General features: G+C 38.5%; 1 protein-coding gene across 1 annotated transcript in view; it reads left to right on the top strand.

The window, feature by feature from the left end:
• LOC134156633 (uncharacterized protein F13E9.13, mitochondrial-like) overlaps positions 1 to 5,478 on the top strand; it is a 28,954-nt gene extending 23,476 nt beyond the window's left edge. Inside the window, exon 6 of the mRNA XM_062604881.1 lies at positions 1,730 to 5,478. Coding sequence (XP_062460865.1) covers positions 1,730 to 1,920 — 191 coding nt within the window. The 3' untranslated portion in view covers positions 1,921 to 5,478. The remainder of the gene's footprint in view (positions 1 to 1,729) is intronic.
• The last annotated feature ends 8,852 nt before the right edge of the window (positions 5,479 to 14,330 follow it).

Raw genomic sequence — 14,330 nt, 5'->3', positions numbered from 1 at the left:
TGAAGCATAATTAATAAGTAAGGCTGCTGATGAAACTTCATTTAAACAAAGTGTTTTGAAGCAGACTCTAATATGTTGCATATGTGTTTTCTCCAGTTACCACAAGCTCTGACCATCATATATCAGTTTATCACCCATTAAAGTAATTCATATGTGTTTAAAGGTCAGAAATAACGCCTCACAACATTTCTCTAAGGGATGAAGCATCCACTCCTAGAAGTAACTCTGAGGATGGTCAGATTGAAATGAGAGGATGAGAAGGATGCTTAGTAATTCTTAGACTGGTATATTTTTTTTAATTTTTATTTCTTTTTCCAGGGCTAGTACTGACCCAAGTTCTGCAGAAAATACTCCTAAATAACTTCTATCTATGGGGAACTTTTCCATGCTTAAAACAGCCATCCCGTTTTGGTTTTGTTCTAAAAAATGGGAAGTGTGGTAGCTGAGCCGTAGATCCATTTCCTCACAGCCAGATCTGTTGGAATCTATGCCTTTTACAGTGAACCATGCCCTGGAATCCACCCTGTGTGTGAGGGACGAAGGGGTTCTGTAATATTTTGAGCCCTGTTTGATATTTTGTTTATTTCTCCTTTTGGAGCCAGGTGAAGGGTCAGATGATAAAGTAACACATGTTGTATACAGAAAACAACAAGGGCTTTTTTGTTTCATTGCCATTCCCGGAGAGAAAAGTAGCCTTTATCACTATTATCTTTTGCTTTCTGGAGCTATCAGTGTAGTCTATATGACTGCTGCTTGCTTTCCTACTTTTGAGTCCCTGAAATATGTCAGGAAGTAGAGGACACATTCCTTTTCCCTGTGAATAAGGCTGCTCTTGTTTTTTCACTGAAGATCTTCTACTATTTGTCAACATAGCATGAATTCAGCAAGGATACCTGGCAGAAATACACACCAGTCCAATTACCATGTTGTGATTTAAACTGATGACAGAAGAATTGTAATAAGCACAGCTCTGCTGAGTAGTTCTGCCACTGTAATGTTCTCACCAGACTTGCAAGAAAGAATCTGAGTTGATATGACAAATCAAAACAAGAATGGCATCCTGTTCTTGTAGCTGTATTTTGATTACTTAATGGGAAGACTGTGGAGGTGATGACATGTCTTTAGGTGAGGGAAATGGAGAAGAGTGTTGAGACTCCACATGGAGCATAGTAGCCCACACAGTCATTCCAGTGCATACTTTGTCAAGGCAATAGATATGGTTTGCTTGGAATCTATACTGGGTGCTATTGCAACCCGGTAGTAAACAATAGCTCCTATCTGTGTAGGTGTAGTACCTCAAGCACAACGGAGCCTCTAAGCATGATGGTAACAATCACAGTAAGTAAAAGTGCTGTGCAAAAACTTCCTTCATCTAGCATTTCTTCCTACCAGGGATGTGGAGTAAAGATGAATTGGTGAGGGGACTATAGTAAAATGCAGTACATTCTCTGCCAGCCAATTCTACTTAATTGTGGTTAAATCTTGTTCCTTGAGAATAAAGAGGGATACAGGTATGGTATCAAGACCCAAATTTTGTATCTTACAAAATAGTGAGAACTAAAGGAGTTCTTTTTCTAGAGAAGTTGTTTCATTCTATAGAAGTAGTACAAAATACTGTGATCACTATTTTCTTGATCCTCAACTTTATTGTTGAAAAACTGTGTAAATTAAAGCCTTGGTAGAGTTTCAAAGACGGACTTAACCCTAATTTTGGTTTTCTTCTTTTCAGAAGTTAAAGATACTGTGAAGATTCCTGTGCTGGTTGGGTCTGGAGTGACTCTGGAGAACATGATGACTTACTTGGATGCAAATGCTCTAATAATTGGTTCGTATTTCAAGAAAGAAGGTTATTGGGCAAATGCTGTTGATCCTGGCCGAGTAAAGAAATTTATGGAACATATACGTAAACTGAGAGAGTGAAATTGTCAGTAAACAGTATTTTTTCGTGTGTGTGTATAAATGTATTATGATACATCATACAGAATTAAAGCACAAATGTGTGGTTGAAGGGCTAATAACTTGAAATGAAAACACTCATCATCTCCATAACTAGCTGGGAAACAGGGTGGCGCTTACAATAAACTTGCTCTGATATATGCTTCTAGGCAGCACATTTCTGTGGCACTCAAAGCCAGCGTTAACACAAAACCAACTCTCTGAAGTCTTGTATAATGTATTCTCTCCTATAAGTAAAATGCTATGGATTTTAAGAATTTGTAGTAAATACTCATCACAGGTGAGCTGAGTTTTGTTTTGCTTGTGAGTACAATAGAATGCCCTTAGTTTACAGGTAAGAGTGGTAAATTGGACAAGTTAATTACTCTTTCAGTTTCCCCATCTGTAAAATGATGATAATAGAACCTACATCACATGGGGGTTGTTAAGACATAATAAATGAATGAATGTACAGCTCTTTCATCTCTTCAAATGAAGGGCTCTTTTAAAGTTCAAGATCTTTTTTTTTTCATTAGAATTGTGTATTTATTACAAAAATGTAGTCATTGTGTCCCATATAAAAATTTAGGATAATTGGGGAATTGATTTACTTACAATACTTATTAGGTAGTTAATGTAAATATTTAATTACATTTTAAGTAGAGTTGGAATTTAGTCAAAATGTTTTCACAAAAAATGGAAATTTTAATAAAGGTTTATTGTTATTTTTCAGCAAGCTCCTACAGCTTTGTACCTCTCCAGACTAGTATTAGTGATGTTAAAACCTGCCAGGTTCCCTCCAATACACAAAGTGTAATTATGATGGAAACCTTTCTACCAAGCTGACAGCTAAACACAGATTTTCATTTTTTCCTGTAAAATGTAGAGGGAAAATATTACAGTCTTACTATGTGTGTTGTGAGAGGTTCCCCCTGAATTTGATCTTTTAGCTATATGGAAGTTTAAAAGAACCCAAAGAACAGTAGCCATCTTCAAATAGTCAGCTGAAAACTACGACCAGTACACTGCTAAGGATTGTTCTGTGACAATAATTATCTTTAAAGAAACTGATTACAGTTGCCAAAAGTCACATTCATCACTGTGAGTGTGAAAATACAATGTGTTGCCAGCATCTTTCTTGAATCGTTTTTTACTCATTCACATCCAAAAAACTCAGAAGTGAATGGAACTCAAATGGGTTTTCATCTGCATAAAAGGGGTGATGAGAACTCCTTCAATGCTGTATGCAAGTCTAAATGGAGTAATGTTAGATGTAGTAGTCTTTGTAAGACAAAAACCCTCATGAGTTGGTGTAACGCTCATCACACACAATGAACAGTGTAGACAGCACTTCCACTGTCAGGATTTCATTTAACATACCTCTGTGTAACACTTACAAAAGGAAGAGGACGTATTTTTGGTCTGTATTGTTACATGTGAATGGTAAGTGCAGAATTTAGTGAACAGAAGTAGAGGAAAGCAGATTCTAAAGCCTGGAAATGTGACTGATGGCCAACTCTTTATCATTCTTTGTGCTGAAAGTATTTGTCTGGCAGCATTAAGCATCTGCTTGCCTGTTTCACACAGATGCTGTAAGTTAAATTTGACCTTTTGTTCAGAAACTGTTTGAATACTTAATGTAAAAATATTAAGTTATCAGAAAGGCTGTCTCTTTTGGGAAGACTGTTCAATTTTTATACACACCAAGTTGTTAAAGTACTTTGGAGCATGAACAACTTCAGAGGAGAACAAAGCAGGCAGTGCTAATGTGTAGAAACTCCAGAAGTAAATAACAGCTGTTCAAGAAGACTTCTATTAAATATGTATTAATTAATTTGAAGTGCATCACTTAAATATGTGAAGAGATTATCTTGTGTTAATTTACATTAAAACACACAGCACTTGTTAGCCTCATTACAGTATCCTAAGTATATCCTAAGCTATCACCTCATCCTACATTGAGCATTTTGTTGGGTGTTGATTGCTTTCAATTTGCCCTTTTCAAATGTCAGATAGTGGCCTCTCTTTTCTTATTGGATCTCTTCTTTCTCTCAGGTTTTGCTCTTGCGTAGTTACTATACTTGTGTCCATTCTGTGCTGAACGAAAAGAATTAAAAATAGCTTGTGAAAATACAACAGTAATTGCCCACAGCTCAATTCCTTCACATGCCCATCCAAACCTCATGTGTGGTTCTTGCTGGGAACTTATGAACCAGCAGAGGAAATATAAATGTCCATCTGTGTAAGAAAATGACACTTCATGAAGATTCAGTATCACCTGAATCAGCACAGGAAAGATACCTAGTAAAATGGGGGTCTCAAGTGAAATTATAGATAAGTAAACCTCACTGGTAGTAATTGACTTTGTGGTCCAAATCAATATATAAATCCTAATAAACCCTTATTTTTTCCTAATAAACCTTATTAATTCCATTCATAAAACTTAAGTATTTTCAGCTGGACCTAATAAGACAAATGTTTTTTTACCTATTTCAGTGCTGCAAATATGTGAGCTTGTAAGATTTATTGATAATTTTCAGAGACTCATCTAGTCAGAATTTGCTGTGCCAATGAACTTGAAAGTGGATTATAGGAACAGAACCCTCCATGGCTTTGTTTTCTTGCACAATTGCAGTCCTTATCTATGCAACCTAAATTATATATTTCAGAAAGGATGGAAAATTGGGCTGAGATATTTTATTAAGGGCTAAAATGGCATGCTGTGTCATAGAACTGACCCTCCCCTCCACTCTACAGCCAGCACTGTAGAAATACTGTCAGTACTTAAAATCCTTCCAAGAGAGACGTAGCTGGATTCCTGCCATAGGGGTGTCAGGGAAACCTACCCATTAGCTCCTTGCCTTTATAAGAACCAGTGCTTGTGCCGAGGCTTGCAAGAAATTGTTCATGTTGAGGCATAATCAAACTTTGCTCCATCTTTTACCCTATTCTTTACCATTGTTTGAATATTAGTGACAAAGATTATTTGAAACCTTGAACACTTGCTTTAGCAATAAAAAGCCTATTTCCCTTAGGATGTCTTTAAAAGACCTATGATAGGACTAATAACTTCAATCACGTTATTCTCATATGGCGACTGGTTAGGACTCTTCTGTTGAAAAGTCCATACTTGGTCAATATTAAGTTGAAAATTTTGCATAGTTTCCTGACTGCATTTATATTCCTGACTTCCTCTGTCAAAAAGACTTTGTCACATTCTCACTCAGGTCTGGACAGACCAATTAGACACTTTTCTTGGATTATTCTTCATCTGACAAAGTTGCTACTTGCCCATGCACTATCTCAGACTGATGCCTTTGGGGCACTGAAATATTCCAGCATTCATAGAGGAGTCACTTTCTCCCGTGTGCTTTGCTCACAGTCAGAGAAGCATCACTCCTTCCTGTCAGCCTCTGTAGGTCTGCAGCAAATAGAGGACACAGAATCATTGGTCATTTAGGTTGGAAAGACCTTTAAGATCATCAAGTCCAACAGTTTACACAGCACTGCCAAGTTCACCACTAAACCATGTCCCCGAGCGCTGCATCTTTTAATTACCTCCAGGGATGGTGACTCCATCACTTCCCTGGACAGCCTGTTCCAGTGCTTCACAGCCCTTTAGGTGAAGAAATTTTTCTTAATATCCAATCTAAACTTCCCTGGCACAACTGAGCTAAATTAAGGCCAAATGGTTTCTGATCAAATGTTGAGAGTCATAGATGTTTGTCACCCCAATCTTTAAATACACAGATAACTTTGGGGAGAAAAGACTTTCTGCAACACAAATAGGAAAACCTTTCACATGAGGCATAAGTTGCACTTCACAACATAGTGTGTTCCTTTGCTTACAGTTTAAAGCTTTAGAAGTAGTAAAGGTAAGGAGAGCCTAAGATGCTTCTTGTTAAACACTTGACGGTAGGAAGAGATGTGTGAGGGTAATTAACTTGATTAAAAATCTGTTGATCTTATTAACAGGTAGGTGTCTTTCAAGATGTCAAAACGGGATTTTATTGATTTGGGGTGAAGCTACTACACTGTATGTTTAACTTCTCTCTTCCCTGTTACTATCAAATTTTCCTTGTTTCAGAACTATAGTAAGTTATCAGACAAGAGAAGTTAATGTTTCATAATTTCTTTATCCAAGGCACATCACTGTTCTTGAAATGAATGGGACAGAGATGCCATTTGTTTGCGTGGATCACTGGGTTACTGGATGTTTTTTATATTAAAATGCAACGTGTACTTCTGTCCTACTGCCTGTGCAAAGGGAGATGGAATATTCAGTGTAGAGGGTAGGAGCTGATGGGTTAGTAGGTATTTAGGACCTTTTTATTACTTAGGGAATAACATCAAGTGTACAAGAAATTGTAAATATCTAAATTTGCCAAATCTGATACAAAAATTAAGTGTTCGAGATAGTAGTTAAAATCAGAACTGTTCAGCTTTGTGCTACAGTCAGTCTTTTAGCTGTGCCATGTCATACTGCTATCAGAATGAGGTCACAGAACAGACAACTTGGAGATCATGTTTCATGCAAATATAGGAGGAATCCCAAATTTGGCAGTAAGCAGGGATGAAAAGGAAGGCAGCACAGTAAGGGCAAGGAAAGATGCTCAAGTTTCTTGCAGTTCCTGTTTCATTGTTTATTCCAGCTTCCTGCTTTTTCAGCCTGCCTCTCAAGCCTTTCTTGTGCATATACATAGATTATAGTATGCAGAAGACTAAGAATAAGCTGAAGGCAAAAACTGATTTAATGAAGACATTATTGTGATAAAGATTTTGTTGTCCACAGATGCGCAAAGAAAAATAGAAAAGCAGCTGCCCTTAGAAATTGAGCAAAAGTAGAGATGACTGCCACGTCATGATGCTTTAGTCAAAATCTGATGTGTTTGAAGTCTTTGAGAAGATCTGTACTGTTGTACAGGGATATAACCAAGAGGAGAAACAATAAGCTTCTGCTGGAAAAACACTGCAAGTCTCATGTCTTTGATACAGTCCTGAGTATTGTTGACTTTTTTGTCAACTTTCAGGTGGAGAATAAGGACAAAAGGAAATAGCTTCCAAGTCTTCTGTTAAGGATGACAATATTAATAATCAGTTTCATGTCAAAGCCTTCTGTTTCCTTAAGACCAAGCTGTAGAAGTATAGCTGTGTGCTGTCATCTTCCAGAGGAAGGTTCTGAAGGGCAAAGGTCATAGTCTTATTAGCTTCCATCTCTCCTCTGTGGATAGTTGGTTTGTCTCTACTGAAAGCCTTTGGGGGCAGAGACACCATAAAGGTGATAGAAAAATTTATATGGCAAGTGTGTGGGCAGGTAGGATGAACTGGAGCTGAGATATAGCAATCAAGTGTAGGCTTCCTGGGTCACCTGGCCTGGGGAATTAAGAAACTAGGGATGTAGTTGGTCAATAAGGAGTTATGAAATATACAAAGTATCTGTATCAAAATGAGGTGGCAAGCTCTGAAGTTTGGGTGAACTGGGTGGCTTATTCCACTCCTGGCACTGTATCTTTGAAGTATCAACTGAAACATTCACAAGAGCAAATGCAGCTGCTGACATTTCGGCTGTGGAAATTACATTTTGTAATGCTTTTCTAATTTGAGAGTTTAAAGAGTTATATGACTAATATTTCAATTATTACTGAAAACCTTCAAGTTTCAGGAAAGAACTTTTTTTGTACACTATCCTGAGCAAATGGCCAAAAATACAGGATTTTTTTTAAGCACTAGCCCTGACTGCAGCAACATACCTGATGAAATAGATCAGTGGTCCAATCTGCTTCGACAACTTCTATGTAACTAAAAATAGGAGAAATAGCAGAGAAAATTTGTAGGGCTGGTAGTGGCTTGTATTTTTCAATAATTTATCAAGATTTGAGAGTAAAGATTTCCTTTGGGAAATATTAGTTCTTTGGTTTACAAAGTGCCTCAGTTGTAAATACCCATAAAAATGACAATTTGGTAGGTCGTATTTATTCTTAAGCGGGTCAAAGGACATTAGTGTATTCCTACTATATAAATCTGTCAAGTACAGAATTTCTTTATGCTCCCAAATCACAAAAGCGCCTCTTACAGTCAAGGAGAAAATGTCGCGTTATTGCCAATCAAGGACAACAAGCAGGCATATTGATCTCTGCCCAGTAACTTCTGCCCTGCTCACTAAGTTTTTATCACTGAAACTGGACACTTCAAGGGATTGGATTTAATATATACATATAGTGCTGATTTATTACAGGAGAAATACAGTCTGGCCTTACTTCTAGCTCAATATTTTAACACTTATTTTATTCCTTGCATGGCAGCCTGCAATGATTTTTTCTACAAAGTGTTTAACTTTCAGATATCCCTGGATGTGCACAAATCTTCAGCTCGCACGTGTATACTGACTGTTAAAGGCCTGCATTTGGTGTTCTTAGACTTGAGTCTTGATTTTAAGAGTTTATGTACATGCAAGTCTGTAGCAATTTTGCTGTTTCAGAGAGGCATAACTAAAGATAATCCTGGGGAGAGGGGAGGACATATAGGCACAAAAGGTCCAGTGCTGCTTGCTGAGCCTTGTCTGAAGATGCATTGGCTTTCACCTCACCTGTAGAACTGTGTATGAAAAGCCTTATGTGTAAGTGCTGTTTACCAGTCACAGGTATTGGAAAGTAGCAGAGGGTTAGCATCCTCCTTCTTGATCTCTTTTGCTGGTAACACTTGATATTTTTTGTTCATTTTCTGTTGATAACTGGAGAGGATTTGGACCATTCCACAAATGCAGCATCTTTGAACTCTGTGTACAACAGTAACTACAGCTTATGGTAGGGTCATGATCAATGAATTACTTCTTGGAAGACAAGTGCATCTACAAAACTGGAGGAAAAGATCTTCACCACAGAATTAGAGAATAGGGGAGGTTGGAAGGAGCTTCACCAAGTCCAACCCTCCAACTCAAAACATGGTCAGATAGAACAGTTTTCTCAGGATCTTGTCCAGACAGGTTCTGAATATGTGCAAGGATGCAGTTTCCCAATCTTTGTGGGTAACCAATTCCAGTATTTCAGTGGTCAAGGAAAAGCTACCGAGTTTAAAGACAGGCCATGTAAGTCAGCAGTAGATGTCTGCTAATTTTGTAATGATAAATGTATGAAATGAGTATTCTAGAGAGCAGCCAGCTCTGTTATTGTGCAATTACAAATCCTGCTGGCTTTTTTACCTATTTGGGCAAAATATATGAGTTTTGATTGGTCTTTGGCCTATTAAGAGCTGGGTAACCCTTCCATAGGATAAATAGATGCAGAAGTAGCTGATGGATTTGCTGCTCATATTCATAATTATGTCGAGAGAGCTGGGAAGGCAATACCGTTCTCTGTGTTGTTTCCTGATGGAGCAGGCAGAAGGACATATGCTGAATTTCTCTATTCGTGTCCTTCCCCAGCCATTTTGTTGAGAGGTCATGTTCAAGGATTGTGTATGTTTGTCAGGATTTCTGGATGTTTTGTAATCCCAGTTTTTTCCTCATCACGTGAACTGAAATAATTCCTATGATGCCTATATAGCAAATCTGACACTTGCTGGAAATGCCCACTGCACAACACTTGCACACTCACAGTGAATCTGGTGGTGCTGTTATGCATGTGCTCTTGTGGGATTTTCACGAGCATAACCACCATTTCTGATTAACTGTGCATGTTTAGACCATCTGTGCAACACATGTACCACAGGTCTAGTGATGCTTTAAGGGTTGGACACAAGGCATACACTATGCAGCTCCCGGTGATGCATTTCAGCATAGGAGAAGTTCAGAACAAGATTGTGGACTGCTCAGAAATCATGCCCTAGAATAGTGCCCTAGAAAGAAGCTGATTTTTGATTCTTCAGTGTCATTTGTCACAGATAACAGTCCAATAAGCCTTACTTCAGTGGGCTTTCCTATTAAACAGGTTTCAAAAGCATCTGAAAAGGCAATGGGGTTAGAATTGCCAGGAAGGAGGAATGTATTTTCTTCAATGTGAATTCAAGACAGAAGAGGAGAGGGAAAGAGAGTGAGAGCTGAGAGGAAAATATGATCCAAGGTGTGCCTTATCCAGTGTCAGGTGGAAGTGTTGGGCTTTGCCAGCTTCCTTCAAATCATGTCTCAAAATCAGGCCCAGAATAAGAAACTTACAACTACTTCCACGCAATCCTCACTTTTCCAGGTAAATATAAAAAGCTGTAGTTGCCAGAGCAGTGATCAGTCGTGACTTCTTTCTGTCCAAAAAGCCTTAGGCTTCCCCCACCCCACCCCACCCCCCCCCCCCCGACATTTAACTTACTTGCAGGGCTGACAGAAAAGCAGTAATTTCTTTTTTTTTAATCCCCAAATATCCATTTGCTTTTCCATTTATCGACTTTGATCTAAAATATAGAACCTGATGGATGCCCTAGGTAAATCAAACATTTTCCATCTGCCAAAACGGTTTTGCAAATGCTTATTTCATGCCATTACCATTTTTCTGTTTCTAGCTGTAAATCAAAAAGTATCAGCCATTCATCCAGTTTAAAAGTAATGCCTTTCCTTTGCATAATTACACATACCCAGTGGAGATCTGTATGCACAGTAAATCTATTCCTTTAAAAGGTTTTGCCTTAAGTAACACAGTGACATAAATTGGTGAAGTGCAAATTTATTTATTTAAAAGGTTTATTCTTTTAACTGTTCAGATAACTGTTACACTTCCATTGTTTGATTTGGGTGGGGAAGGCTTTTATTAATGTCTCAGATTTAATTCTGCAGCAGATGTTTATGGAGAAAGGTCTCCCTCCTTGCAGGACTTGTAGCAATTGATAGGCATGTGTAATTTATTCTCATTACAGGTTTATTCTTAACTGGTGTTCAGGGGGTCTTCACTGTATCCCCAGTAGATCCTTGGGAATTAAATAGTTTAATGAAAGTAATGAGCAAACCTGAAAGAAATAAATGTAGAGAAGCATATGTATTCGGACATTACCTCTCCATATCTGCAAATAACATAAGTATAGTATTAAAAGTGAGAAATTGCCAAAAATAAATGTCTTCCAGTAATAGATGCCCCTGACAGTATTTTGGCAAAGTAAAGATTAAAAAAATGGATCTCTTCATCATTCTCATGTAAACTTGCTCATCTTTGTAAGTCATACTTGTAGCTCTCAGGGGTGGCAAAGCTAAAGCAGACAAGCCCAGCTGGTGGAAGCCTGGGAGTGAAATGATGAATTTTTTAGCAGATCCAAGTTTATTTTTAGGCTTTATAGAATTATCTTTCATCTTCCTATGAGTGAAACTGTAGGAAGAATCTTTTACCAGAACGGCAAAGAGTAGCAAAACACTGGAACCTAACTACAGCTGAACATGCAAGCATATCCCCTATGCATCTGAAATTGTGGCTACAATATAATCCTGTTAATATTTATATGCATGTTCAGTTTCATGCATGTGAGAATTCTTGAGGCATGCAGCAAGTCTGAAGATAGACCAGATAGCAGGTTAGGTTACTACACAAGTGATGGCATGGAGAACTGAACAAAGTGTCTAGTGTGAATGTATTTTCTGTGGATATATTTCCCATGGTACTCAGTATAAAAGTGCAATTCAGGGTCGCTGCATTTCGTAAGGTCATGCAATCAAAATCAGCAAAAACACTTTGGGGAGAGAACGGTTCATAGGGAAGTTTTGGGTCTCAAATCTCATTTGGTTAATGAAGGTAATTTCATTAACACAATCAAAATATTCAACCCTAGGATTTCACGCTATCCATTCCAAAATGTTATCTTTTTACTGGCATTACAAAGCTGTCAACACACTTTTCTACACTTGGAAAGGAAAAAACTGTGTTGGTATCCAGTGCAAACCTGGGAAAATGCCATGGGCCTGGAACGAGATGATGCATATGGTAATCACAGATCTAGCAAGGGTGTATATTGGAGGACGTTTATTACATGAAGTTCCACGTCCCATGTCCATTATGGTCACTCTTTTGATGTTTCATTAAAGTGGATCTGGCTTTTTGGGAGTGTTTTTCTAATACACTAAGTAGATCAGAGGTTGCCAACAGTCCTTTTTGACCAGAATTTATGTTGATTGATCATACAGCTTCACAATGGTATTGAAGGAGAGTAACAAATGCTGGGAGGAGGGGTTTGGGGAAGGAGGGGAAATACTCGGTTCAGGCATGAGGGAGCAGGTCTGGTGCTGGTGTTTTGACTTCAGTAGACTTAAATACTCTGAAAGTCTGACTCTGATTCTTGGTTTAGGTCAATCCTAGCCATTCCATTTCAGGCTAATACTGACTTGTGATAGTAAATAGCAGTTTTTCTTTTGTGTTTAGTTTGAATTTAGTTTGAAGCAGAAGGATATACAGTATAGTCCAGCTGTTTAGCCAACCTAGGTAACATTTACATAGACTTATTCCCTGAGTAGGAAGAAAACCACTCTTAACTGATTTCTAATGGTTCTTCAAAATTTTAAGGGCAGGGTTGTGTGATGTAGTTGTTTGTGATAGGGACTAGATTAGTAAGTGGCACAGATGCCTTTTGGAATCCCGTGCCCCAGAACAGGATGGGAAGTTCATAGAAGCTGCTAACTGGTAGCACTGAAGACTGCAGCCTTCCCCACCACAACAGCCTCCCCACTGTTCTGCAACTGGGAGCCAGAGGATCCACCTTAAAGGGTGAGAGAGTACCTCAGCTCCCAAACTGGCTCAATCTTTGTCTTCCCATGCTGTTTGCATTGATTCTAATCAATGTTAATTATGGTAGTGGGGCTTGAGATGTACTCATTATAAAAGCCATCCTATTTTTCTGTGCCTGTACAGTCTGAAACACAATAGAGCCCTGATTGGGGTTCCCTAGATGATACAAATAGTAATACAAATTGTTGTTATAATGAATATGTGGTTCATGGTGTAAGATTACCAAAATGTTCCTACAGCCTGCTGAAGCATCACTTGATAATTCTGTTTGCTGTTACCACTGTGGCATACAGGATATGCCTTGACAGCTGGGGCCTCAGGCAGTAAACCATTTAAGCTTTTGTTTGTGTTTAAATAGGTGCTTCTTTTTAAATTTGCATTTGAGTCTGTGGTTACTAGTGTAAATGTATGCTTAAAGTTAAGCTTGTGTTTAAATCTCTTTTGATTCAGCATCCTTAGTGTATTGGGTTCACTATCCTACCATCACTCCATGACTATACTGGGGGCTGATGGGCACTGGAGGACAGGGTATGGACCTATAGGTTTTAACCCAGGCTGAAGGTTATAGGTGCAAGAGTGGGAAGATGCTTCCTCCCAAGTGCTGAGCAGCAGTTGGGTGTATGTAGGGTGTTGCAAGGGTTCCCACCTCCTTCAGCAGCTGGAAGCCCAGAGCTCGGAGCTGCCACTTTCCCTGTCACTAAGTGCTAAGAGCTGATACTTGGCAGGTGCAGTCTCCTGTGATGAATTTGGTTTGGTTCTCAAGTTATCCTCACTGGGAATTTCAGCACCATTGTTTATATGCATTAAGTGGTATAAATAATTATTATTCATTCACTGACATGCCCAGGCCTCAACCTTGTAAGCAGCAAGGATTTACATAGTCTTGTTAACTATTTTATTTTTTTTCCAAAGAAGGTTTTCCACAAAGAATTCCTTATTGCTTGTTTCCTGCTTTGTTCGGGATTGGTTCTAGTCCCGTTTTTATCGATTCCCAGCAGTCTACATGCCTGAATTTTAGTTACCTATATGCCATCTAGGCGTGCGATTATCTGTGTAATGACAGTTAGTTTTCTGTTGTGTACCACACTCTGTTTACCAAGCCTGTGTAACAAAAATGTTTTAAATTGTTAAAGTGTTCCATTACTCTTGAGTATCTATGTTGTTCTAAAAGGAATCTGAGTCAGTGTTGGGTTGCTACTAGGTTTGTAATTAATTTAAAATACTTAGTATAGCAGCTAGATTTTTCCCTGCTAACTGTGCTTTACTGCAATTTCATGATCTACAGCACACCCTAGTGATATCTGGAAATCATGAAGTTAGACCCAGACAATTTTACTTCCTTTGGGATGAAGAAAAACTTAGGACTCCACTAAGCAAAGTTCAGGGAAGTAAATGCCTTCGTATCTGAGATGGGTAGCAGGTTGAATCCCTCAGTTTATAAAACAAAAAAAAAAAAGCCATAGTGTCGTGGTTTAAACCCAGTCAAGTAACTCGTTCACTCATCCCCCCCCTTCTTTCCCTCCCCCTACTCCTGGAGGGACGGAGAGGAGAATTGAAAAGAATGCAACTCCCACGGGTTGAGATAAGAACAGTTTAGTAACTAAGGTATTTCAGAGATCACTGCTGCTACCACCAATAATAATAATGATAAAGGAAATAACAAGGGAAGAGAATATGACATCTCACCACCAGCTGGCCGATAACTCA

The sequence above is a fragment of the Pezoporus occidentalis genome, unplaced genomic scaffold (assembly GCF_034315485.1).
Source record: "Pezoporus occidentalis ecotype Australia unplaced genomic scaffold, CSIRO_AGI_Poc_V1 ctg89, whole genome shotgun sequence".
Classification (NCBI taxonomy): Eukaryota; Metazoa; Chordata; class Aves; order Psittaciformes; family Psittacidae; genus Pezoporus; species Pezoporus occidentalis.
This window is presented reverse-complemented; position numbering and strand designations above follow the sequence as displayed.